Source organism: Chiloscyllium plagiosum, unplaced genomic scaffold, assembly GCF_037043375.1.
Source record: "Chiloscyllium plagiosum isolate Xiang-an unplaced genomic scaffold, Cpla_swu_hap1 HiC_scaffold_16, whole genome shotgun sequence".
Taxonomy (NCBI): Eukaryota; Metazoa; Chordata; class Chondrichthyes; order Orectolobiformes; family Hemiscylliidae; genus Chiloscyllium; species Chiloscyllium plagiosum.
This window is the reverse complement of record NW_028270154.1, coordinates 42,451,448-42,476,419: the sequence shown is the minus strand read 5'-3', so window position 1 is coordinate 42,476,419 and position 24,972 is coordinate 42,451,448. Positions and strand designations below refer to the sequence as shown.

General features: G+C 40.6%; 1 protein-coding gene and 1 long non-coding RNA gene across 7 annotated transcripts in view; one reads left to right on the top strand and one right to left on the bottom strand.

Annotated features, from left to right (window-relative positions):
* Nucleotides 1–24,972, bottom strand: part of LOC122556641 (uncharacterized) — a 50,714-nt gene that overhangs the window by 6,080 nt on the left and 19,662 nt on the right. The window lies entirely within an intron of this gene.
* LOC122556640 (ras-GEF domain-containing family member 1C-like) overlaps nucleotides 1–24,972 on the top strand; it is a 237,115-nt gene that overhangs the window by 202,060 nt on the left and 10,083 nt on the right. For all 6 annotated transcript variants that reach the window (XM_087995333.1, XM_043703592.2, XM_043703591.2 and 3 more), the window contains 7 exons: nucleotides 4,621–4,758; nucleotides 7,953–8,165; nucleotides 20,692–20,766; nucleotides 22,182–22,277; nucleotides 22,421–22,523; nucleotides 22,945–23,024; nucleotides 23,122–23,217. In XM_087995333.1, the coding sequence (XP_087851459.1) occupies nucleotides 4,621–4,758; nucleotides 7,953–8,165; nucleotides 20,692–20,766; nucleotides 22,182–22,277; nucleotides 22,421–22,523; nucleotides 22,945–23,024; nucleotides 23,122–23,217 (801 nt within the window). The remainder of the gene's footprint in view (nucleotides 1–4,620; nucleotides 4,759–7,952; nucleotides 8,166–20,691; nucleotides 20,767–22,181; nucleotides 22,278–22,420; nucleotides 22,524–22,944; nucleotides 23,025–23,121; nucleotides 23,218–24,972) is intronic.

Below are 24,972 nucleotides of genomic sequence, written 5' to 3'. Positions count from 1 at the left end.
TGCCAGTTTTACACAAATTAAAATTCTGATGAGATGCATTTGGAGTGATTCTAATTGTTCTTCTTGGTGTATATGGGTCTGCAAGAGTTACCATTTGATTTGAATTTTGTAAGTACCACCCATTTGGTCAGAGTAAAGAAGGAGAGACCAGCCTGCGATTAGTATACTCCTAACAGTCTCGGTCATAATGTTGGTCATATTCATGTAATGTGTAAATAGTTGCAGTAATGCAATAAACTTCACTTTGTTTATTCATTAAGACTCTTCTAATTAAATCAGAAATGTAGATATCCTAATTCACACTTTGGGTTTGAAACCCATACACAACACTCATAAAGTCATAGAGTCAGAGTTAGACAGCACTAAAACAGACTCTTCGGTTCAACTCATCCATGCTGACCAGATATCCTAAATTAATTTGGCCCCATTTGCCAGCATTTGGCCCAAACCCCTCTTTACTGCAGCCTTTCAAGTTTAACAACATCTTTCCTAAAGCTGAGAGACCTAAATTAAACTCAGTATTTCAAAAGTGGCACTAGCAATGTCTTTGGTTTGGTGGAGATAATAAGGCTTGGCAAATACTGAATGATATGGGAGTGGGACATTGGAATTTTATATGTTGTGATTTCGAATGATGATCTGGTATAGTGTGCTCAGGAGGCAGAAATGAGCACTGCAGTAATTGAGTTTGGAGGTGACAAAAACTTAAAGAAATGTTTCAATCTATCTTATCAGCCTGATTAAATAGCCTACTGAGGAAACTCAGCAGAAATCAACTGGAACTTTCCCTCACTGAGGCTGAGACAAGGCTTAAGGTTGGTGACAGTTTCTCACTAGATATGGTTAGGGGAAATAAGGCCACCCATTGTCCCATTAATGCCCCCCGCCACCTAACCTAGTATTCATATGACAGCTACAGCCATTGGATGCAGAGAGGGACAGATGTTGTTGAGGTGACAACAGGTCACCTTCTCAAAGGGTATCATAGGACCTGGAGGAATTTTTTGGTATACAATTGGCGAATCAAGAAAATGAGCCATGGAGTCATGGGGGACAGTAGCCCACTCTAAATCATTGTTGACAGCACTCCTGCTGTTAAGGGTTTCCTCCCAACATGCATGCCACAAATAAATTTAACTAAATATTTGCAACATCATTCAGATTTAATTTCAGAAGTCTAAATGTCAGCTCTTACAGTCTGAATGAGGTTAGATTTGCTGGCCATTTTCAACTTTAATGGAGCAGGTAGCATTGGAAGTTAAGTGTAAATATGTTACTGTGAATCCCCAAGCACTTTGTTGCTGTTATATACTCCCATCAGAAGTAACTGGAGATTCTGAAGCATTTGTTTGACTATCAGTCAGTATATTAAAATCACGGTGTCACAAAATATTTTCCATCATTTGCTAGACAGGATACTCCATTCCCTACTGTTTGCTATATTAACAAGTAGCCAGGACTGTTATCAGAGGAACTTAATTCAAAAAAAGAAGCACCAGTAAATGGGAGCAGTGACATTTGGGCCAACTTTTCAATTCCCATCAGAAGTGGACTGGATGTGGAAAAGACCAAAACTTTGCTTTTAGATTCAGCATGTTAGCTTGCTAGCAAGTTCTTCCCTCTGGTCCTTTTTCAGTCCAGTAGCGTAGTATTGTATACAATTCACCCACAGCAGCCCATAATGTATCAGATTAATTAAATGGCCTACTGATGCAACTTGGCAGAGACCAACTGGAATTTTCTCTCACTGAGGCTGAGACAAAGCTTAAGGCTGCTGGCAGTTTCTAAGCAGCAGATATGGGTGTGGGAAGTGAGGCCATCCATTATCCCATTCTTGCCCCCCACACCTAACCTAGTAGTCATATCACAGCTTCAGCCATTGGCTGTGCAGCAGAGAGCTTGCTCATCACAATGATGAACAGAAAACCATGGCCTTATTCATGTAATTTTATTTTAAAATTTGTCATTGGTAATGGAGGCACCGGTCTCTTTTACATCCATCAGCCGGATGTCGGTCTTAGCGTGCAATTCTAGTCTCCTTCCTATTGGAAGGATGTTGTGAAACTTGAAAAGGTTCTGAAAAGATTTACAAGGATGTTGCCAGGTTTGAAGGGTTTGAGCTATAAGGAGAGGCTAAATAGGCTGGGGCTGTTTTCCCTGAGGCATTAGACGCTGATGGGTGACCTTACAGAGGTTTATAAAATCATGAGGGGCATGAACTGGATAAATAGACAAAGTCTTTTCTCTGGAGTGGGGGAGTCCAGAACTAGAGGGCATAGGTTCAGAGTGAGAGGGGTAAAAGGGACGTAAGGGGCAACTTTTTCATGTAGATGGTTGTGTATGTATGGAATGAGCTGCCATAGGAAGTGATGGAGGCTGGTATAATTACAGCATTTAAAAGGCATCTGGATGGGTATATGAATAGGAAGTGTTTAGAGAGATATGGCAAATGCGACTAGATTAGTTTCAGATATCTGGTTGGCATGAACGAGTTGGACTGAATGATCTGTTTCCGTGCTGTATATCTGTACGACTCTATGACTGTAGTGTTTATCAGTCTTCTGGCATGAGGAACCAATCCCCCATCCTCACTAAATACTAATTGGTCAGATCCTACTGAAATCATGTTGGGAATTTGACACTAACAGAATGTAGGGATCAGACGCACGAACAACATTGGCATTGGCGTCCCAACCCCAACACAAAAATCCAGTGCATTATCTCAGAAAATGACAATATCTATTGCAGATACTGTATATAATTGAAGTTATTTGGAAGTACAGAACTTGAGTACTGCTGAAAAAAAGACTCATTTATTCATGTGCAAGACATAAAGTTTCAACAGAATACGCCTTTTCAGAAATACTCAAATATAATTGTGACAGATCTCTTTCAAGTTCAATTCTGTACAAATGTCACTTTGAATTTCTTTCAACATTAATATTCTTTGAAATACTGTAGCTTTTCACTGTGCCCCGGTATACGTGACAATAAATTCAATTCAATTCAATTCAGTTCAACCAATTATTCATTTTGTGGTCAAAAAAGATTAAAGTTCTCTAAGAAGGAATGGAAATCAAATGAAGTAAAATAGATTTGCTGTTCTGCATTGGCATATCACTCTATTAGAAGCTGAAAGTATTTCAAATCCTCCAGACCATCTAGCCCTATAAACTGCTTCAGTTGTCCCTTTGGCTCTCACACCAAAAGTTCAGTGGACTGTGAAGAATATTATCTGAGTACAAAAAGACCTTGATCAGATGGGCCAATGGATCAAGAGTGGCAGATGGAGCTTAATTTGGATAAATGTGAGGTGCTGCATTTTGGTAAGGCAAACCAGGGCAAGACTTATACAGTTAACGGTCAGGCCCTGGGGAGTATTGCCAAACAAAGAGAACTAGGGGTGCTGGTACACAACTGCTTAAAAGTGGAGTTGCAGGTAAACAGGCATTTGGTATGTTTGCCTTCATTGGTCAAAATATTGAGTATAGGAGCTGGGGCGTAACATTGTGGCTGTACAGGATATTGGTGAGGCCACTTTCAGAATACTGTGTACAATTCTGATCGCGCTTCTATAGAAAGATGTTGTTAAACTTCAGAGAGTGCATAAAAGATTTACAAGGATGTTGCTGGGAGTAGAGGGTTCAGTTATATGGAGAGGCTGAATATACTGGGACTTTTTTCTCTGGAATGTCGAAGGCTGAGGGGTGAACTTAGAGGTTTATAAAATTTTGAGGGGCATGGACAGCTTGAATAGCCAAGATCTTTTTCCTTGAGTGGGGAAGTCCTATACTAGAGGCATACGTTTAAGGTGTGAGGGGAAAGATTTAAAAAGGACCCGAGGGGTAACCTTTTCATGTAGAAGGTAGTGTGTGCATGGAATGAGATGCCAGAGGAAGTGGTGGAGCCAGATACAATTGCAATATTTAAAAGGCATCTGAATGTGAATATGAATAGGAACGGTTTAGAGGGATATGACTAAATGCAGGCAAATGGGACTAGATCAGATCAGGATGTCTGGTCAGTGTGGAGGAGTTGGACTGAAGGCTCTGTTTCAGTGAAGTATGACTCTATGACTCTAAGTGGAAATGTTGTGGGAACCACTTGGAGAGACTTTAGTGAGGCTGACATTCTAATCTTATTTAAATAGTGAAGCTAACAGGATGAAAAGAAAAAGGAAAGACTTGTGCATAGATTAGAGAGTCAAAGACAAGAGATTCATGCCCTTCAGCCTGTCATATCTATGCTGACCAACAAACATCAAATTGCACTTATCCATTTACCAGCACTTCATCCACAGCTGACTGTGTCCTGGCATTTTAAGTACTCATCCAGATTCCTCTTAAATGTTGCAATAGTGCATGCCTCTCCCATCCTCTCAGGCAGCACGTTCCATACATCTATCATTCTCTGGGAGAAAGAAATTTTCCTCAGATAAGTACCTTTCATAACCACTGGCCATCTTAAAGCACTTTACAGCTATTAAAGTAACTATGGTCTAGTCACTGTTGTAAGATATCATTCTGGGCCTTAGATTAGCGCTAAAGGCATTTAGATGTTTGAGCTCTGTACTTGTTTTATATCTCAGTTATAATAATATAATTGTTTACTGGTCTTTAGGCACGAATTAAAAAGTTTGGACCTAAGATAATGCAGCTGCTGACAGAATGGACAGAGACTTTCCCATCCGATTTTCGGGATGACAGAATGATTGCGCATCTAAAGGACATGATCCACAGGATAGCTCCTTGTGATGAGGTGAGTTTTATAAATAATGAAACCTCAAAATTAAAATTTCTGCATGTATGCTTGTTTTGCATGCACAAAATCAGGTTATTCCCATATTTTGCTGTCTACTGGTTTAACCTATTAGTTTTTGTTTAACTTTTGATTATACTAGAAAGCCCTGTGGTATAAAGTCTGATATAAACATAATTGAAAATCTCTAACAGAGTATTAAAATAATTTAGCAATAAATTATTAATGCTGCTGAGTTATCTATGAAAAAAAAGCTAATGTAAATGGAAAGTAATTGGCAGACAACAGTTTAATTATGTATTAAGGATAAATTCATCCTAATTAATATATTTGTTTGAATAAATTATTTGACTAGTGACTAGTAGAACAACATTACCAGGAAATAAATGTTCCAGATGCAAAGAATACATAATCATTCTCCTGCAAATGTTATTGTGATTGCATCAAGATCAAACATTTCCAATGTGAAAATAATTAGATAATAATTTAAAGTTTAATGAAGATTGAGAATAAAAACAATAAATAGCTCAAAACCTAATGGAATGTTCAAACCATCCTCACTTTACTGTCCTTCCTGGCAGTGTGCTATAGATCTGTTACATTTCAAAGCTAGATGATTGCCACTCTACTGTCATATGCATTGAATTCATAGTCAATATCTTCCTTTCTATCAGTGCTAAATATCAATCCTGGAATCACCTATTTAAAATGAAGCAGTGGTCAAGACTTGACTGAATTTTTAATACTGTACTTTGAGTTTGCGATAGGCAGTTACAAAGTGCATCACAGGCAGCACCTTGTGTATTTTACTGCAAGCTGTAATTTTCATCCTGTCCACTAAAAAAGTATATTGTGTATGCATACTCAAGTAAATGCAGAAAGCTCTGTTCTTTGCCAATACATTTTTAATATTTTAAGATAATATTTAAAGATTCTGCATTAAGTTGATAACATATCCAAGACGTGCAGCTTTCCAAAATTATTTCCATATCGCACTGGAATTATTCTCCACGTGTCCTAAATCAAAATGACCCTAATGGGTCATGTTAGTTTCAGTATGTTTCAGATTTAGATTGGGACCTCTCCAAAGCTTTTCTATTAATTTGGATGATGCCTTTACATTGATGTGAGTGGCAATATAACTGAAGTCTAAAGCAGTCTTATGTCCACTAGATTCAGCTAACTTATTGTTTTCTTGTTTACCCACCTGAAATATGGGTCTTGCAGGCTGCCAGAGAGGAAGTTAGGATTCCTTTTAATTGGTACAAAAGCTTTTTAAAACTATTTCTGCCCTTCACCCTAAGTTCCCACACTGTTTAAAGTTTCCCCTTTGAACATGAGTTTTTGATTTTAACTTTGGTAATTCTCAAGGTCTGGCTTGCTCACCTGCTCTCCTTGGAGCTACAAGTTTCTTCTGCTGATGTGCAATTTCTGTCAGGCCTGGAATGCTTCTTGGTCATTCTCGAACGTATTCTTCTGAGTTGAGTGTTGTCAGGAGGCTTGTGGGCTTCACTGCTGTCAATGATCAGCAACTGCTCTTGAAGTCTTCTGGCTCACCAGCATGCCTTTTCTTCCCTGGTTTTTCTTAAGAGCCTAAATTCTAATTAATCTTAGTTGACATTCTTTAGAAGTAGTGCTGGTCACCGCTGCTCACTAATTTGTGGCAAGGGTCCACATTGTCACCATGTTGTGTGGGTTGTCCCTTCAAGCCAAAATATTCTTGCATGGATTAGGCTATCTTTCTCAACTAACTTAAGTGTCCTAATGAATAAACAATATGAAGTTTAGTACTTTTTAATTTATTTTTTATTAAGTATTTAGTATATTATTTACTTAGTACATTAGTAAAATACTGCAGCTGTTTACACATTACAGAATAATCAAGACCTGTGAGGAGCACACCAGTCTCAGGTCTGTCTCCAGTAAGCTCCTTCTTTACTCTAACCAAGTCTCCATGACACCACCATGCTTACTGCACTCAATCTACTATTGACATTTCTGATCCATATGCAACATCTACAGAATGCATTATGTAAGCAAATACTTACATTAATAAAAATATGTAAAAGTTTGTAGGGTACTTCAATGCAAATATGATGAAATTGTATTTCAGATGACTTTTCCAGGTTCAAGGAGTGGGAAATCGATTAGCTTTTCCATTTTTTATTACAGTCTCACTGTGAGAGATTGAGCATTTCAGTGCATGTTCAATTTATTTTGGAAATGAAACAAGTATGGCATTGAATATATCTGTGGAAAGGAACAGGAGTAAATGGACTTGATTTTATGGAGGTGTGGTAAGGTCTTGCCTGCTGGCTGAAAAGCCAGTGAGAGCCACATTATCTATTCCAGTAAGGCCAGATGGTATTATGTGCCACTCAGACACTTAAGTAATCATTGGCAGACCTTTCCTGAGATCCAGGACCCCCTTGGAAACTTGCCAATTGAGAACTGCTGGCCAAGGAGAGGCTTGCAGTTCTCTTTAAAGGCCACACCACCAGGAGTCCAAGAACACTGCTGGGACAGCAGCTACTAGAGACCCAGAATTGAGGCGTGACCCAGGCCTTACATAAATAATGGTGGGAGGTGTACTGGTTGGGAGAGGGAGCATAGATACTCCAGCAGCAAGGGTATGATGTTGGTTATCAGCAGGCCCCACCCTCTTCCTAAAGTCACTTTGAGCCTTTGAATGAAGAACAACCCTGAGAGATGACAATCAGGACACACAGTCCTTACATGTCACATGTACAGAAAGCCTCCACCACTGAGTTAGTCATTAATTGTCCATTGATGGGCTTCAATTTATGGCAAGGTGGGAAGTTCGGTCACAGACATACCTGTCCCTGACAATTCTGGTGGCAAGTGAGTTCAGGTACCCCAACACCCCACCTAATTAATACCCTTCTAGTTTCTGAATATGGTCCAAGAGAGGCCGTTAAATTGCAACCTACATATCATTCTTTCATCAGAAAGGTCATCAACCTGAAACATTTTCTCTCTTCAAAGATGCTGCCATACCTATGCATATCCAGCACTTTTATTTTCATTCAGATTTTCAGAATCCAGAATTCCCTGTACTTTGCATTTGTATAGCACTTGTGGACTCGTCATATGTACTGTAAGTATACATAAAGAATGTATAATCATTTTCTGAGTCTGTGTGTGATGACCCACCAGATTCTTTTTTCCCCCAGAGTTATTGGAAGACAATGAATCAGCTTTTACAAACACTGGACCAAAAACTGACAACTCTAAATCAAGGTGAAGAAAACATAGTGAAGCTCAATGCTAGTGTGTCCGATAAATTGGTTATCATCAAAACCAAGCCTCCATCCATTCAAAGAGATGTACTGAGTATTTGCAATGATCCATATACCTTGGCACAACAGCTAACTCATATAGAACTGGTAAGTTGGATAACTAATTTGTTCCAAGTTTTATCATCACCATCATTTAACTTAGTCTTTGAATGCATCTGGTAAATAACTCTTGGTGTGAATAATTTCAATGATATCTGGTACAAAAGCAGTAAACGGCATTGAAGAAACTGTAGGATAAGATAAAATACAGCTGCCATCAAAGGAGTAAAATTATGATACTGCAATTAGTCTGACTATACTGGCATGAGTTTAATTCCTGGAGAGATTTTGTTTAATCCAGCATCAATTCAGAAAATACAATTCAACTCTTTTAAAGTGGCAAAGAGAGATGATATTTCAGATTAAGGTGTAATATCTAATGTATTATTTGAACACCAGTATTCAATTCCATTTTAGGTTAGATCAACTGTCACTGTATTATAGTTTATTTGGCATTTATTATATTTATAGAGTGATTCAATATTATTACGAACGCCAGGAACGTGCTAGCTCCACTAAAATGAACTGATCTCTTTGCCTCTTTGTTTTAAAAGCTTGCAGAGCAGCGGAAAGGCATAGAATGACAAGTATTGTGTGTGTGAGTTATTCAAGTCCAAAGTGGTTGAGCATGAATGAAGATAGCCATCTTTCAGGTCTAACTGGAAGTATCTTGTTGAATAAACAAGATAAAGTTTATGGCACTCCTGCAACTATTTACACATTACATGAATATGATGTACATGCTTCAGAGATTGTTAGGAAAACACTAGCCTCAGACCTGTGTCCTCAAGCTCCTATTTGATACTGAACAAGGTTCTCAAGACAGTATCACAGTGAATAATGCTTTCTGCACCCAAATGAGCATTAGCCCTTTCAGACTCATGGACAATTCATGTGAGACTGGAGCTGAGCAACAGACAAACAAAAGAAGACAGGGTTCAGATTTATTAAAAACAAGCTGCAATGAATGACTTTATTCTGAAAATGACTAGGACTATTTTATGGGCTAGTTATCAACAATTTGCAATTTAAAGTGAAATTCAAATACAACATTAAGTACAGGTTTTGTACTTCCCTCACTTCCTGATTTTGTTCCTCATTGCTCACATGGCAATCTAAGAGAATTTTTTGCATTGAAGATGGACTGCACAATTGATCTGGGATTTTAGCTTTCATGACAACTTCTAAATACAACTCAGTTAACTCTTTACATTGGTTCGATACATCCAGTTGGATTTCATAATTATCAGCTATCATAAACTGTCCTAAGAGATTTAAGTTAGTTTGAAATTTGACAGAAGAATTTTGCATGTAATCTTTATTCAATTTTATCCTTGATCAATATATTTTACACATGGGCTATTGTTATGCAATATATCCAAATTTTGATAAGGCAGTTGAATGACCACAATAAAGGAAGAACCAAGAAGGGGAAGTACCATAAATACAGAAGTGATATTTTGGCCTGGAAATTTGACCGTGGCTGTCTGCCGGAGGTGGAAGTGAATGAATATACCTGTTGGTGTGGTCTCAGGGGTATCATTAAATTATGTTACAGGAAATCAAATATGGGAACAGTGACACAATGTTACTTATTATTACTTGTTTGAAGTAAGAGTCTGTCGTTGGTGCTACTTAGAGGCTGCTTCCACCTCTTAAACGGGACTTGCCCTTGGACTGCAGAAAACATTGTAGCCTGACCGAAATGGCTACAAGAGCTGCAGAGAGTGGTACCCAGTATTATCCGGGTGCAGATGGTTTACAGAAGGAGGGGATTTTAATGTTTTCCTCAATAGAAAACCATCCAGATAACATGTCTGAAGACAGCAAGAAAAAAGTGGCTGAAGAACTGAATACACCAGCTTTAGTTCCCAGTATCTGCAAGTAATTCTGAAAGACTTTCTCTGATGTTCAGCATATTGTCCAGGCAAGAATCCTAAATCAGCTCAATACTTGCACCACTTCTAGTTCCATTCCATCCAATATTAGTCCTGGGGAGTGTTGTTGAACAAAGAGACCTTGGAGTGCAGCTTCATAGTTCCTTGAAAGTGGAGTCACAGGTAGTTAGGATAGTGAAGAAGGCATTTGATATGCTTTCCTTTGTTGGTTCGTGCATTGAGTATAGGAGTTGGGAGGTCATGTTGAGGACATTGGTTTGGCCACATTTGGAATATTGTGTGCAATTCTGGTCACCCCCCTCAGAAGGACATTGTGAAGCTTGAAAGGGTTTGGAAATGATTTACAAGGATGTTGCCAGGGTTGAAGGGTTTGAGCTATAGGGAGATGCTGAATAGGCTGGGGCTGTTTTCCCTGGAGCTTTGGAGGTTGAGAGGTGACCTTGTAGAGGTTTATAAAATCATGAGGGGCAGGGATTAGGTAAATAGACAAGGTCCTTTCCCTGGGGTGGGGAGTCCTGAACTAGAAGGCATAGATTTAGAGTGAGAGTGGAAAGATTTAAAAGGGACCTAAGGGGCAGCTTGTTCATGCAGAGGGTGGTGCATGTATGGAATGGGCTGCTAGAGGAATTGGTGGAGGAATTGGTACAATTACAACATTTAAAGGGCATCTGGATGGGCATATGAATGGAAAGGGTTTACAGGGAAATGGGCCAAGTGTTGGTAAATGGGATGAGATTTATTTAGGATATCTGGTCAGTATGGACGAGTTGGACCAAACGGTCTATTTCCATACTGTACATCCCTATGACTCTATGACCTATTCCATCCTCAACTTCCCCTCACTACTCCAATTATTTGTGCTGTATTACACTCCACCTCTTTGTCCTCCTACACACACATTCTGTACTTCTCTCTTCAGAACCCTCACTCACCATATCTCATATCTTGCATCCAACAGATTGTGATCTTGACAGCGGTCATTTAATTGGGCAATATAATACTAGCGGGGACCCTGCCATCTTCCTGCATCTCCCATGATAAAATGTGGGCAGGATAACCCATCCACCACAATGCCAATGGATCTCTCAAAGTGAGAATTGAATGCCACCTTAAGGGCTCCATACACACCCAAAGCATGCAGGAGTCTCCCATGGAAAAAGCCTCAACAGCACACTCCATTGAGTGTCTCCCAGAGTTTCAGGATTGGCTGGAAGGGCTTGGTTGCTGACAGCCAGCACATGTCCTTGCTGCCAGCCTCCTGCTCCCTTAACCTGTAACCTGCACTCTACCATCACTCGCCTATGGCCCGGGTCCTTCCATGATCCGGGGTCTCCGGTGGATGTATTACCAGCAGCAAACAGCACAATCCCAGTTGCAGTTCAAGCATTGAGGAACTACCAGCCTTGTTTGGCCATCAAGTCAGGCAGGACATCTACTCCAGTGTCCCGGACCCTGAGGAAGGTCCACTCCTCAGTAAAGTGTTGGATTCACACTTAATTCAAAGCACCACTCCAAAAAGAAGCAACATAGAGCTTTCAACAGCCCTCTAGCCCGGAGAGAAAATCCCTGTTTTATAAACATAGCACTATTTGCCTATAAATAGCACAGCACAGTACGAGGAGCAGGTGGAGGTCAAATCCACCCACAATTCCTTTGCTCACTGAAGAAACAGTCCTTGAGTAGCAGGTAGGAACTGAGTCATGGCCTTCCTGAGCATCACCTCCTAAATTCATTCCCAACTTTCCAGGAACTCTGTTTGAATTCCTCCAATATCCATCTGACAATATTTCTGAAATGACACTAATTGAAGTCAAGAATTATATTCTCTATGAATAGCTAACCCCCTTCTTCAATCTTGATCTGTGTGCAACCTATCAGAAAGTTGATCACACCATCCTCCTCCACAGTTGTTGAGGTAAGTTAGACTAATTCATCTGGTTCCATTCTTATCCATTTAAATGTAGCCTGAGATTCACCATCAATTGTTTTTTAATTCCCAACCAAAGTGCTGTACCTCAAGGATCTATCTATGACTCGCGCCTTTTTCTCAATTACAGACTGTACCTTGGCAACATCATCTGAAAGTAATGCACCCAGTTCTACCTCACCTCCACTCTGCTTAGTCCCTTCACTGTCTCTAAATTGTCCTCCTGCTTGTCTGACAGCTAATACAGAATGAGCCAAAGTTTCCTCAATTACAAGAAAAAAGAAAGTGAGCTCTGCATATGCTGGAGATCAGAGCTGAAAGATGTGTTGCTGGAAAAGCGCAGCAGGTCAGGCAGCATCCAAGGAGCAGGAGAATCGATGTTTCGGGCATAATCCCTTCTTCAGGAATGAGATGGGTGTGCCAAGCAGGCTAAGATAAAAGGTAGGGAGGAGGGACTTGGGGGAGGGGTGTTGGGAATGCGATAGGTGGAAGAAGGTTAAGGTGAGGGTGACAGACTGGAGAGGGGGTGGGGGCGGAGAGGTCGGGCAAAAGATTGCAGGTCAAGAAGACGGGGCTGAGTCCGAGGGTTGGGACTGAGATAAGGTGGGGGAGGGGAAATGAGGAAGCTGGAGAATTCTGCATTCATCCCTTGTGGTTGGAGGGTTCCTAGGCAGAAGATGAGGCGCTGTTCCTCCAGGTGTCATGTTGCCATGGTCTGGCGAAGGAGGAGGCCAAGGACCTGCATGTCCTTGGCGGAGTGGGAGGGGGAGTTAAAGTGTTCAGCCACGGGGCGATTGGGTTGGTTGGTGCAGGTGTCCCAGAGGTGTTCTCTGAAACGATCTGCAAGTAGGCGGCCTGTCTCCCCAATGTAGAGGAGGCCACATCGGGTGCAGCGGATGCAGTAAATGATCTGTGTGTAGGTGCAGGTGAATCTTCACCATGGACATGCAGTCCATATACACCTCCATTCCCCCATCACGAAGGCCTCAAAGCCCTCCGCTTCTTCCTTTCCCGTCGACCCAACCAGTACCCTTCCACTGACACCCCCTTCGACTGACTGAACTGGTCCTCACTCTGAACAACTGCTCTTTCCAATCCTCCGACTTCCTCCAAACCAAAGGAGTAGCCATGGGCACCCACATAGGCCCCAATTATGCCTGCCTCTTCGTTGGATATGTGGAACAGTCCATCTTCCGCAGCTACACTGGCACCACCCCAGTGGTGGGATATCTGGTTGGCCAGTGATGACTGTATCGGCGCTACCTCGTCCTCCCACGAGGAGGTTGAACAGTTCATCCACTTTACTAACACCTTCCATCCTGACCTCAAGTTTACCTGGACCGTCTCAGACTCCTCCCTCCCCTTCCTAGACCTCTCCATTTCTATCTCGGGCAACCGACTCAACACGGACATTTACTATAAACTGATCGACTCCCACAGCTACCGAGATTACACCTCCTCCCACCCTGCCCTCGTAAAATCGCCATCCCATATTCCCAATTCCTTCGCCTCCACCACATCTGCTCCCAGGAGGACCAATTCCAATACCCAACAACCCAGATGGCCTCCTTCTTCAAAGACCGCAATTTCCCCTCAGACATGGTTGACGATGCTCTCCACCGCATCTCCTCCACTTCCTGCTTCTCCACCCTTGAATCCCGCCCCTCCAATCGCCACCAGGACAGAACCCCACTGGTCCTCACCTACCACCCCACCAACCTCCAGATACATCATATCATCCTTCGTCATTTCTGCCACCTCCAAACAGACCCCACCACCAAGGATATATTTCCCTCCCCTCCCCTATCAGCGTTCCAGAAAGACCACTCCCTCCGCGACTCCCTCGTCAGGTTCACACCCCCCACCAACCCAACCTCCATTCCCGACACCTTCCCCTGCAACCGCAAGAAATGCAAAACTTGTGCCCACACCTCCCCCCTCACTTCCCTCCAAGGCCCCAAGGGATCCTTCCATATCCGTCACAAATTCACCTGCACCTCCACACACATTATTTACTGCATCCGCTGCACCCGATGTGGCCTCCTCTACATTGGGGAAACAGGCCAGCTACTTGCGGAATGTTTCAGAGAACACCTCTGGGACACCCGCACCAACCAACCCAACCGCCCCGTGGCTGAACATTTTAACTCCCCCTCCCACTCCACCAAGGACATGCTGGCCCTTGGCCTCCTCCATCGCAACACGACGCCTGGAGGAAGAGCGCCTCATCTTCTGCCTAGGAACCCTCCAACCACAAGGGATGAATGCAGATTTCTCCAGCTTCCTCATTTCCCCTCCCCCCCCACCTTATCTCAGTCCCAACCCTCGGACTCAGCCCCACCTTCTTGACCTGCAATCTTCTTCCCGACCTCTCCGCCCCTCCCCCCCCCGCCCTCTCCGGCCTATCACCCTCACCTTAACCTCCTTCCACCTATCGCATTCCCAACACCCCTCCCCCAAGTCCCTCCTCCCTACTTTTTATCTTAGCCTGCTTGGCACACCCTCCTCATTCCTGAAGAAGGGCATATGCCCGAAACATCAGTTCTCATGCTCCTTGGATGCTGCCTGACCTGCGCTTTTCCAGCAACACATTTTTCAGCTTCTTTCCTGAAATTATATATTAGGAAGCTGGAGACCATTGTCTTTGGCCACAAACTCTGAACTCTCATCACTGAGTCCACCCCTCTCTCTGGCAAATGTCAGAGGCTGAACCAGAATCTGTTGGGAATCTGTGTCATATCTGATGCCAGGATCATCTTTTGACCATGTATCTATGCATTCACTAAGATTGCCTATTCCTACATCTATAAAATCACCTGATCTTGGCCCTTCATCCGCCTGAGCTGATCTACTATGGGAAAGCATCTCTGACTTTTATTGCCACTATAGTTGACTGTCCCAATGTATACCTGGTCAGCTTCCCACATTGTACCCTCTGTAAACCTCAGGTCATTCCAAAGCTCTGCTGTCTATATCCTGACTAGCATGAAATCCTGTTCATCTAACAACCTTGTGTTTACTCACCCATGCTGACCCCCAGTTAAATAATGCCCAGATTTTAAAGTTGTCCTCCTTGTATAAAAACCCTGCCACAGTCTGCTGCCACCCTCTCTCTGTAATCTCCTCTAGCACTCCAACCCTTCAAGTTATCAGCACTGTTCCAACTCTGTCCTCTTCAGCATCTTGTATTTCAAATATTCCATTGTTGGCACCCATTCCTTCAGTTGCCTGGGATCCAAGGCCTGAAATTTAACTTCCTCCGTAAACCTTTCCACATCCACAGGCTCCCCCCTTATTGAATCGAGTAGTTGCTGTCTCGAAAAATTCCAGCAGATTTGTCATTCTTAATTTCCCTTTCAGAAATCCATGCTGATTCTGTCCAACCATGTTACAGTTTTCCAAATGCTCAGTTAATAATCTACAATCTCTTTTATAAGAGTTTGTAGAGAGGAAACAGGGAATTATAGACTGGTTAGCCTTATATCAGAAGTGGAGAAAATGCTACAATCTCTTTTATAAGAGATTGTAGCATTTTCTCCACTTCTGATATAAGGCTAACCAGTCTATAATTCCCTGTTTCCTCTCTACTACTTTTTTAAAATAGTGGAGTACTATAGCTACCCTCTGTTCCATAAAAATTGTTCCAGCTTCAAAAATGACCACCAGTTGCATCCATTATTTATGGGGCCACTTCCTTAAGTAGTCTGGAACATTGATTATTGGACTGTGGGGATTTACTGGCCTTTAATCCCATCAATTCCCCAACACTATTTTTGTAGTCATACTGGTTTCCTTCAGTTCTTTCCTCTCATGTGTTGTATTCACAACATTTTTGGGATGTCACTTGTGTCCTCTTTTGTGAACTCAGAGCAAATTATGCATTTAATTGGTCTGCCATTTCTCTGTTTCCCATTATAATTTCCCCAGCTTTGGTCTATAAGAAACCCACATTTGTTTTCACTAATCTTTTGTTTTTCAAATATCTCTAGAAGCTTTTACAACTAATTTATATACTCCTTGAAATGCTTTATTTACCCTTTCTTAATCAGTCCCTTTGAACTCCTTTGATGAAATCTAAATTGCTCCCAATCCTGAGAGGTGCTGCACTTTTGAGCTAATTTGTATGCCCTTCCTTGGATCACATACTGTCCCTAATTTCCTTTGTTAGCTATGGTCAGGCTGTCTTTCCCATTTTATTTTTGTGCCAGACAGGAATGAGCAATTATTGTAGCTCATCCACATATTCTTTAAATATTTACCATTGCCAAACACTACCATGCCTTAAAGTAATGTTCCCCAATTTATCATAGGCAGTTCAAGCCTTATAACCATCATACTATGCAACTCAGAGTTGATTGGGGAGCCATTGGATGTGGTTTAATTGGACTTTTAGACAGCTTTCAATGAGCTTCCATATACAAGATCAAAGCACATGGGAGTGAGATGGTATACTGACATGGATTTAGAACTAGGCAGATCGGAGACAAAGAGTAGGCATAAATAGATCTATTTTTGGCAGCTAATGTTTCATGGGGAATCACAGAGATCAGTGCATGAACACCAGCTAATGACAATATTTGGAAATGATTTAAATGGAGGAACTAAGTATCTAAGTTTGCAAATGACAGAATGCTGGGTGGGAGAGTGAACTATAAGGATGATGCAGAAATGCTTCAATGTGGTTTGAAAATGTTGAGTGTGTAGGCAAATGCACGGCAGATGAAGTATAATGTTTATAAATGTGAGGTTATCCACATTGATGGGAAAACAGAAAGGCAGATTATTATCTGAACAATGATAGTTTAGGAAAGAGGGAGATAGAACAAGACCTGTGAGTCCTTGTACACCAATCACTGAAAGTGAGCATGTAGGTACAACAGATACTGAAGAAAACAAATGATTTGTTGGCCTTCATAGTAAGACGTTTCGAATACAGGAGAAGAGATGTCTTGCTGAAATTGCACAGGGCCCCAGTGAGACCACACCTTGAGTATTGTGGGCGGTTTCAGTTTCCTTATCTGAGGAAAAATGTTCTGGCAATGGAGGGATTACAGCAAAGGTTTGCCAGACTGATTACCGGAATGATATGACTGATATATAACAAGGGACTGGATCGGTTAGGACTATGTGGCACGGTGGCTCAGTGGTTAGAACCACAGCCTCACAGCGTCAGGGACCCAGGTTTGATTCCTGCCTTGGGCAACTGACTATGTGGAGTTTGCACATTCTCCCCATGTCTGCGTGGGTTTCCTCTTGGTGCTCCAGATTTCCTCCCACAATCCAAAGATGTGCAGATCAGGTGAACGGGCCATGCTCAATTGCCCATAGTATTAGGTAAATTAGTAAGTATAGGGAAGCGGAATGGGACTGGGTGTGTTACTCTTCGGAGTGTGGACTTGTTGGGCCGAAGGGCCTGTTTCCATCCTGTAGGGAATCGAATCTAATCTCTGTGCACTAGAATTTAGAAGAATGAGAAGACAGCTCATAGAAATCTATAAAATTCTAACAGGACTAGACAAGGTAAACGCAAGGATGTGACATGGGAGCCCAGAACCAAGGGTCACAGTCTAAACATATGGGGTAGGCCATTTACAACTGAGATGAGGAAAGATTTCTTCACTCCGAGAGTGGTGAGCCTGTGAAATTTTTTGCCACAGAAAGGAGTTGAGGCCAGAACGTTTACTGTTTTCAAGAAGTTAGGTTAAGTTCTTATAGGTAAAGAGATCAAAGGGTACAGAGAGAAAGCGAGAACAAGGTATTGAGTGGGATTGCCAGTCATGATCATGTTGAACAGCAGAGCAGCTTCAAACAGCAAAGTAGCCTACTCCTATTTTCTGTTTCTATTTCTCTACCTCAATTGCATCCTTCGAGGCACATTTAAAACTTGCTTCTTTGACCATGTTTTTGCTTATCCATCAATAATAGTTTAAAACATAACTCAGTGTCATATTTTGCTTTTTTAATGCCTCAGCAAACCATCTGAGGGGATCTTTTAATGTTAAGGGTGCTACATAAATGCAAATAGTTATGGTTGCAACACAGGATTCATCCACATTGTACTTTCCCTGCTCAATTCTAACTTTCTATGACTCTATGACCATATGACAAACTGCAGTTGCTTTCAGCAGCTACAGCCACTCATCTATCTGCACTTACTGTTGACACTAAAAGTTAACCTTTGTCCCTCTCATTAATTTCAGGTGCAGAAAATGTTGAGACAGCTGTGGCACTTTAGGAAATAAACAGCTTTTCTGAAGATGCAGTACCACTCATTCTGACTTTGGCAAGCACCAGCACAGTCTCTGTCACTACATGTACCTTAAAGAATAGGCTGGAGGAGGGATCTTCTTAAGAGGAATACTGGACACAAGTGTGCAGGAGGATAGGATATTATTGCTGGTTGATGACATTCTATTGTTGTCCATCCATGGTCCATCAAATTCAGCACCGCCTTCCTAACCTGCAATCTTCTTCCCGACCTCTCCGCCCCCACCCCAGTCTGACCTATCACCCTCACCTTGACCTCTTTCCACCTATCACATTTCCGACGCCCCTCCCCCAAGTCCCTCCTCCCTATCTTTTATCTTAGCCTGCTGGACCAACTTTCCTCATTCCTGAAGAAGGGCTAATGCCCGAAACGTCGATTCTCCTGTTCCCTAGATGCTGCCTGACCTGTTGCGCTTTTCCAGCAACACATTTCCATCTCTGATCTCCAGCATCTGCAGACCTCACTTTCTACCCCATATGTTTAGACTGTGACCCTTGGTTCTGGGCTCCCATGTCACATCCTTGCGTTTACCTTGTCTAGTCCTGTTAGAATTTTATAGATTTCTATGAGCTGTCTTCTCATTCTTCTAAATTCTAGTGAACAGAGATTAGATTCGATTCCCTACAGTATGGAAACAGGCCCTTCGGCCCAACAAGTCCACACTCCGAAGAGTAACACACCCAGTCCCATTCCGCTTCCCTATACTTACTAATTTACCTAATACTATGGGCAATTGAGCATGGCCCGTTCACCTGATCTGCACATCTGCACATCCAAAAATTGACTTTGGTACCCCAGGCTATCAAAGCAAAATCATGCCATTGACTAGGAAATGTTATACACTTCGGCCTTCCAGTGAGCTTGTGTGCAATGGCTAAGAGCATGAAGGAAGTTAGCTTCAATTTATGTCATGGCTTCACGCATAGCATGAAGTCAATGTTCCCTGGAGTTGAAAACATTCACAATCTGCTCGATGGGACAGTGTAAAGCAAATTGTGAAATGTTGCTACTGTCATTTGCTGCAGCCTGGAAAAGCCCCATGGCATAAAAGTTAAAGGTCTTGGCAGCCTTAAGTAGCCACTGACAGTACTGTCCAATCCCACTGTGGTGGTACAGTTAAGGCTGCTGCTGGGAACAGAAGTCTATTACAATCTCTTTGCTGAAGTTTGGGTATCTTACATATTACTCCATAATCAGATTGATGTCCTTTCTCCAGTGACAAGGACAGATGTACAAATCATTCATGAATCAAATGAAACATTTGCAAGATAGACAAGAGCATCCAATAGCAAAAAGTGCTCCCAGACATTACAAGCCATTAAAGAAGTGGAGAAAATAACAAAAAAATGACTCAAAAGTTAACCAGCATCCTACCAGAACAAACCAACCGCTAATTTGCATAGAGCAGATGAGTGCTTCAAATATCACTCCTGAGGGTTCTTGTTGGCTGTTGGTACTATAAGTTGTTGGGCAAGTTTATGACATGATGAGCCAGGTATTAGTCTAACCAATTTCATAAGAAAGAGTCCCACAAATAGCATAGGACCCTCATTCAATATAATAATGACCCATGTGAATAGATTGATGTCTATTGGCACAACTAATCCAGTATATGATGGATGATCTTTGCATTAACCACCAGCTAGGATTTTTAGTGCTCCTTACATTCCTTAAAAACTAAAGAGTTCAATTTCAATTTCAAAGCCTACAAATTGACTTAAATGTTATTGACTGATATCCAATTAACACTTATTTATAGATATTTCTCTCTCAGAAGTTGTGATACTAGTAAGAAATCACAAACCCAAAGTTGTTCTATATGATGAACTACATAAAATGATCAAATAGAAATTATTACATTTTCAGTACTTCCCAGCAATACACATAGAAATGGCCATTATTTAAAGGAGGTGAAATATTATCAAGGTTTACTAGCTATTACATAATATCAGTTACTTTTATTGATCATATGGGCAAGTGTGAGATATCTATTTTGGGAAATTATACAAAAAAATCTTAGATCAGGTCTTTTGACTATAATAATATTCAGGGTAATCTCACTGAAATGTATTTTTCCAGAAAGCAATCATTTTAAATTATTAGCTGTTACATTAAATATTTATTATCAAGAATAATCAAAAGCAAACAATTAATCTATTTGAGTGCTGACTAGAACAATAAATTATTCGCTGTTTCAACTGGATATATGTTGTCACAAGCCTCTACTTTAATGGGATTTGCCTGCACATAAATAAATAAACATAATATGGCACAACAATGAATTAAACATTGACTAACAATAAAAATCTAGCAGAATGAATTTTAGTGCAATTTTAGGTTTCTGAATTATGTGAACAAATACATGCACATGCATCGTTGATAAAATGTAGCAAAAATGCATCTGATTTTTTAAAAACAATATAAAATAGTTCTGTTCTTTTTTTTATTTTAAGCATATCCATGTCTATTATTTACCCTTAGGAAAGATTGAGTTTTATTGGGCCTGAAGAATTTGTACAAGCATTTGTACACAAGGATTCTTTGGAAAACCCAAAGGTACAACTTCACAGATATTTTGTGTACAAAGTACTTTCTCTCTCAATATTGTATTCATGTTATCCAGTTCGTAAGACAAGCTATTATTTCATTCTATAGGATATATGTGCAAAATCAGTCACAGCAGTACTTCTTGTACATGATATTCTCCTGTAAAATATAACGTTTTCCCCCACAAAGTAAAAAGAAACTAGAATGCAAGTATTAGCTTTATACCACCTAGTGGTCTATTTGAGAAGTAACATCATTGGATACATTGGTGATCTTAAGTGAAGATGCTTGAATCCGAATTTGATTGGAATTCAAATTCAGATCTCTATTTTTCAAAGTCAAATTCAGATTTTTTTGTGACAGTATCATCCGTGTGCGCAATTTGTTGTATAATTGTAAATAGGTGCACACTGGACAAGCAAAATCAGGATCCAAAGCTGAAATTATTTTTGATCTGCTCAAGTATACAGGCAGTGCTCTATTTCATATTAAAACTTCCTAGAAAAATAAAATTAATCAAAACCTGTTGACATCGATGTCTGCACTATTTATTAAAACTTTAATGATGCTGTGCACCACAGCACAGGGCTGAAAGCTGATTAGAATTGAAGATGACAACGTGATGTTTTAATCAGCTCATGTATTGCCATTTTAAAATTGATCTACTTGATCATATCTTATAGTTACTAGCTGAAAAACATTTATTCATATATCTTGGATAAATATAGCTCATTGTTATATTGATGGCATATTGTGTATGCCGTATCAGCATTGGGTTCATCATAAAAATCTACAAGGATGCTGCATATGTGCTGTCTTAGTACTGCATTTAATTGTCAAATACATTTTTTTTTTCATTTATTGGTGTAGTAGCATATCATTTTTCATAGTGCATTATTCAGAAGACCTTGGCCCAGGCTTTGCATTCAGAACAACTGTGAGGCTAACAGTACTCACCATTATCCTGGATTAAATTTGGCAGCAGTTTTCATGTGAAGTTAAACATTGTCAGGTAGTTATCCCTCTCGCCAAACAGGCTCTTGTCCTAAGGTGAGATCATGTCCACAAATGGTATGCCAGTGATTGAAATTGTGGACCATCACCTTCAATCCTAACACAGCTTTTTAGCCAGTTAGCTCCACCTGACTCAATGAAGATTTTTCTATCTAATTGGTTGAAAAGTCTTACTGATCTCTGTCCTGTTTAGAGGCTCTGTAGATCTCCACAGAGGGTAGCATGTTGGATCAAATGCCTGATTACTGCAAGCCCACACTCAAGTCTACCAAATCTTTCAGTAGCTTCCACTTAGTGAATAGCAATTGTTATTTCTTCACCACTGACTACAAAATCTGGGCCAATCAGTTTATCATTATCTCTACATTAGTTCATGATAAATGCTTAGATTTTCCTTTCTTTAACTAAAGTCTTGCTTCAGTGACCAAAAGAAAACAGACAATCTTGAAGCCTATGTCAAATGGTTCAACAGACTCTGCTATTTAGTAGCTACCGAAATTTGTATGGTAAGTACCTTCTTATAATGTATTGCACATTTATTTTTTGATGATACTTGGTTAAAAATTCTTTTAAAATTATTCCACAATTCATTGTATATTGTTGCACTTTTTTAGAATTGGAAATTAGTTTAATGTTTGCTTAATTGCAGCCTGCAAAGAAGAAACACAGAGCACAAGTAATAGAATTTTTTATTGATGTTGCTCGAGAGTGCTTTAATATTGGTAACTTTAATTCTTTGATGGCAATTATATGTAAGTATGACTTAACCCCTTTTTAAAAATAAAGATATATGGATATTGAATTAAACAATTCAAGATGAATACACTCATACAGTTAAATATTTTATTCCCTCACAGCTAGTTTTGTGATTTAAGATGTTCTTTTCCCTAAGTGCGTAAGAGTGCTTCAGTCTGACTTCATGAAATCTGTTTTTGATGATACTTCAGCATAATCAAACATCTTAACAAATATAATTAGTTTGAGTCATGTAATTATAAAGTCAAAAGCCAGTCTTTCAGGATTTTTGGTCACTACTTTTTAAAAATCTTTAACCTGAACTATTTGCAAAAATAACTTTTAATAGAATGTAAAATGTCATGATTACATTATTGCATCCTTAGGGAAATAAGTTCTATGAATAAATAAAGTGTAAACTTTGTTTTCTCTCTGCAGCTGGTATGAACATGAGCGCTGTTTCTAGGTTGAAAAAGACTTGGGGGAAGGTTAAAACAGCAAAATTTTACATTCTTGAGGTTAGTACCATACTGACAGAAATTTACATTAATGTAAAATCACCCAGTATGTTTGTTCAGCTATTCAACATAATGGCCTTTCTGAATTGATCTACAGCATCAAATGGATCCTACAGGTAACTTCTACAACTACAGAACAGCTCTCCGTGGGGCAGCTCATCGGTCACTAACTGCACACAGTAACCGAGAAAAAGTAAGATTACCAATACAGTCGCATGGGACAGTTAATATAGTTTTAACAGGAGATGACTTTTACCTGTTGGACAAACATTTTAATATTTAATCATTGTCTTACCAGAGTATAACTGCCAAATACACTTGGGAGTTTATGGAGTTGCACTGAAGAAATTCTGTTTTTTGTATTTATTCGTTTCTTTTCTCATCTCGCTGTCAATAGCCCACTAATTGCTATCTGGAATAAGAAGTGAACAACTGTTGCTGTAGCAAAGAAATTATGTACATACCTCTAAAGAACATGATAAATAGAAAAATGTAGGGAAAACAGTGTAGATAGTGAGAAACTATATTGACTCACCAGGGAGTCCATGAGCAGAGTCTTAAAAAATAGAGCTACAGCATTCAGGGGTGAAATTAGGCAACACTTCAAAGAATGATAGAAGTTTGGAACTCTCCTCACCAATGGCAATTGATTTTGGTTCTGTTGTAAATTTTGAAATTTAGATTAATAGATTTTTGTTAACCAAAGCTGTTAAGGAATAGAGGGAAATGATAGGTATATTGAGTTACAGCACAGTAACTATTTCTCCTGCGGGTCCTTGATAAGTATGTACCGGTCAGGGAGGGAGGAAGTTGTCGAACGCAGGAGCTGTGGTATACGAAGGAAATTGAATCTCTTGTCTGTATTGAGTACAGGAGTTGGGAGGTCATGTTGCGGCTGTACAGGACATTGGTTAGGCCACTGTTGGAATATTGCGTGCAATTCTGGTCTCCAACCTATCGAAAAGATATTGTGAAACTTGAAAGGGTTCAGAAAAGTTTTACAAGGATGTTGCCAGGGTTGGAGGATTTGTGCTATGGAGAGAGGTTGAATAGGCTGAGGCTGCTTTCCCTGGAGCATTGGAAGATGAGGGGTGACCTTATACAGGTTTATAAAATCATGAGGGGCATGGATAGGATAAATAGACTGTCTTTTCCCTGGGGTGGGGGAGTCCAGAACTAGAGGGCATAGGTTTAGGGTGAGAAGGTAAAGATATAAAAGAGACCTAAGTGGCAACTTTTTCATGCAGAGGGTGCTGCGTGTATGGAATGAGCTGCCAGAGGAAGTGCTGCTAGTACAATTGCAACATTTAAAAGGCATCTAGGTGGGAAGGGTTTGGAGGAATATGGGCCGGTTGCTGGCAGGTCAGACTAGATTGGGTTGGGATATCTGGTCGGCATGGACAAGTTGGTCCTAAGGGTCTGTTTATGTGCTGTACATTCTCTATGACTCTATGACTAAGAGGAAGAAGAAGACTTATGTTAGGATGAGATGTAATGGCTCAGTTAGGGTGCTTGAGAGTTACAAGTTAGCCAGGAAAGACCTAAAGAGAGAGCTAAGAAGAGCCGGGAGGGAACATGAGAAGTTTTTGGCGGATAGGATCAAGAAAAACCCTAAGACTTTCTATAGCTATATCGGGAATAAAAGAATGACTAGAGTAAGATTAGGGCTAATCAAGCATAGTGGTGGGAAGTTGTGCATGGAGTCAGAGGAGACAGGGCAGGTGCTAAATGAGTACTTTTCGTCAGTATTCAGACTAGAAAAAGACAAGGTGGTCGAGGAAAAATACTGAGATACAGGCTACTAGACTAGATGGGAATGAGGTGAATAAGGAGGAGGTGTTAGCAATTCTGGAGAGTGTAAAAATAGATAGGTCCCCTGGGCTGGATGGGATTTATCCTAGAATTCTCTGGGAAGCCAGGGAGGAGATTGTCGAGCCTTTGGCTTTGA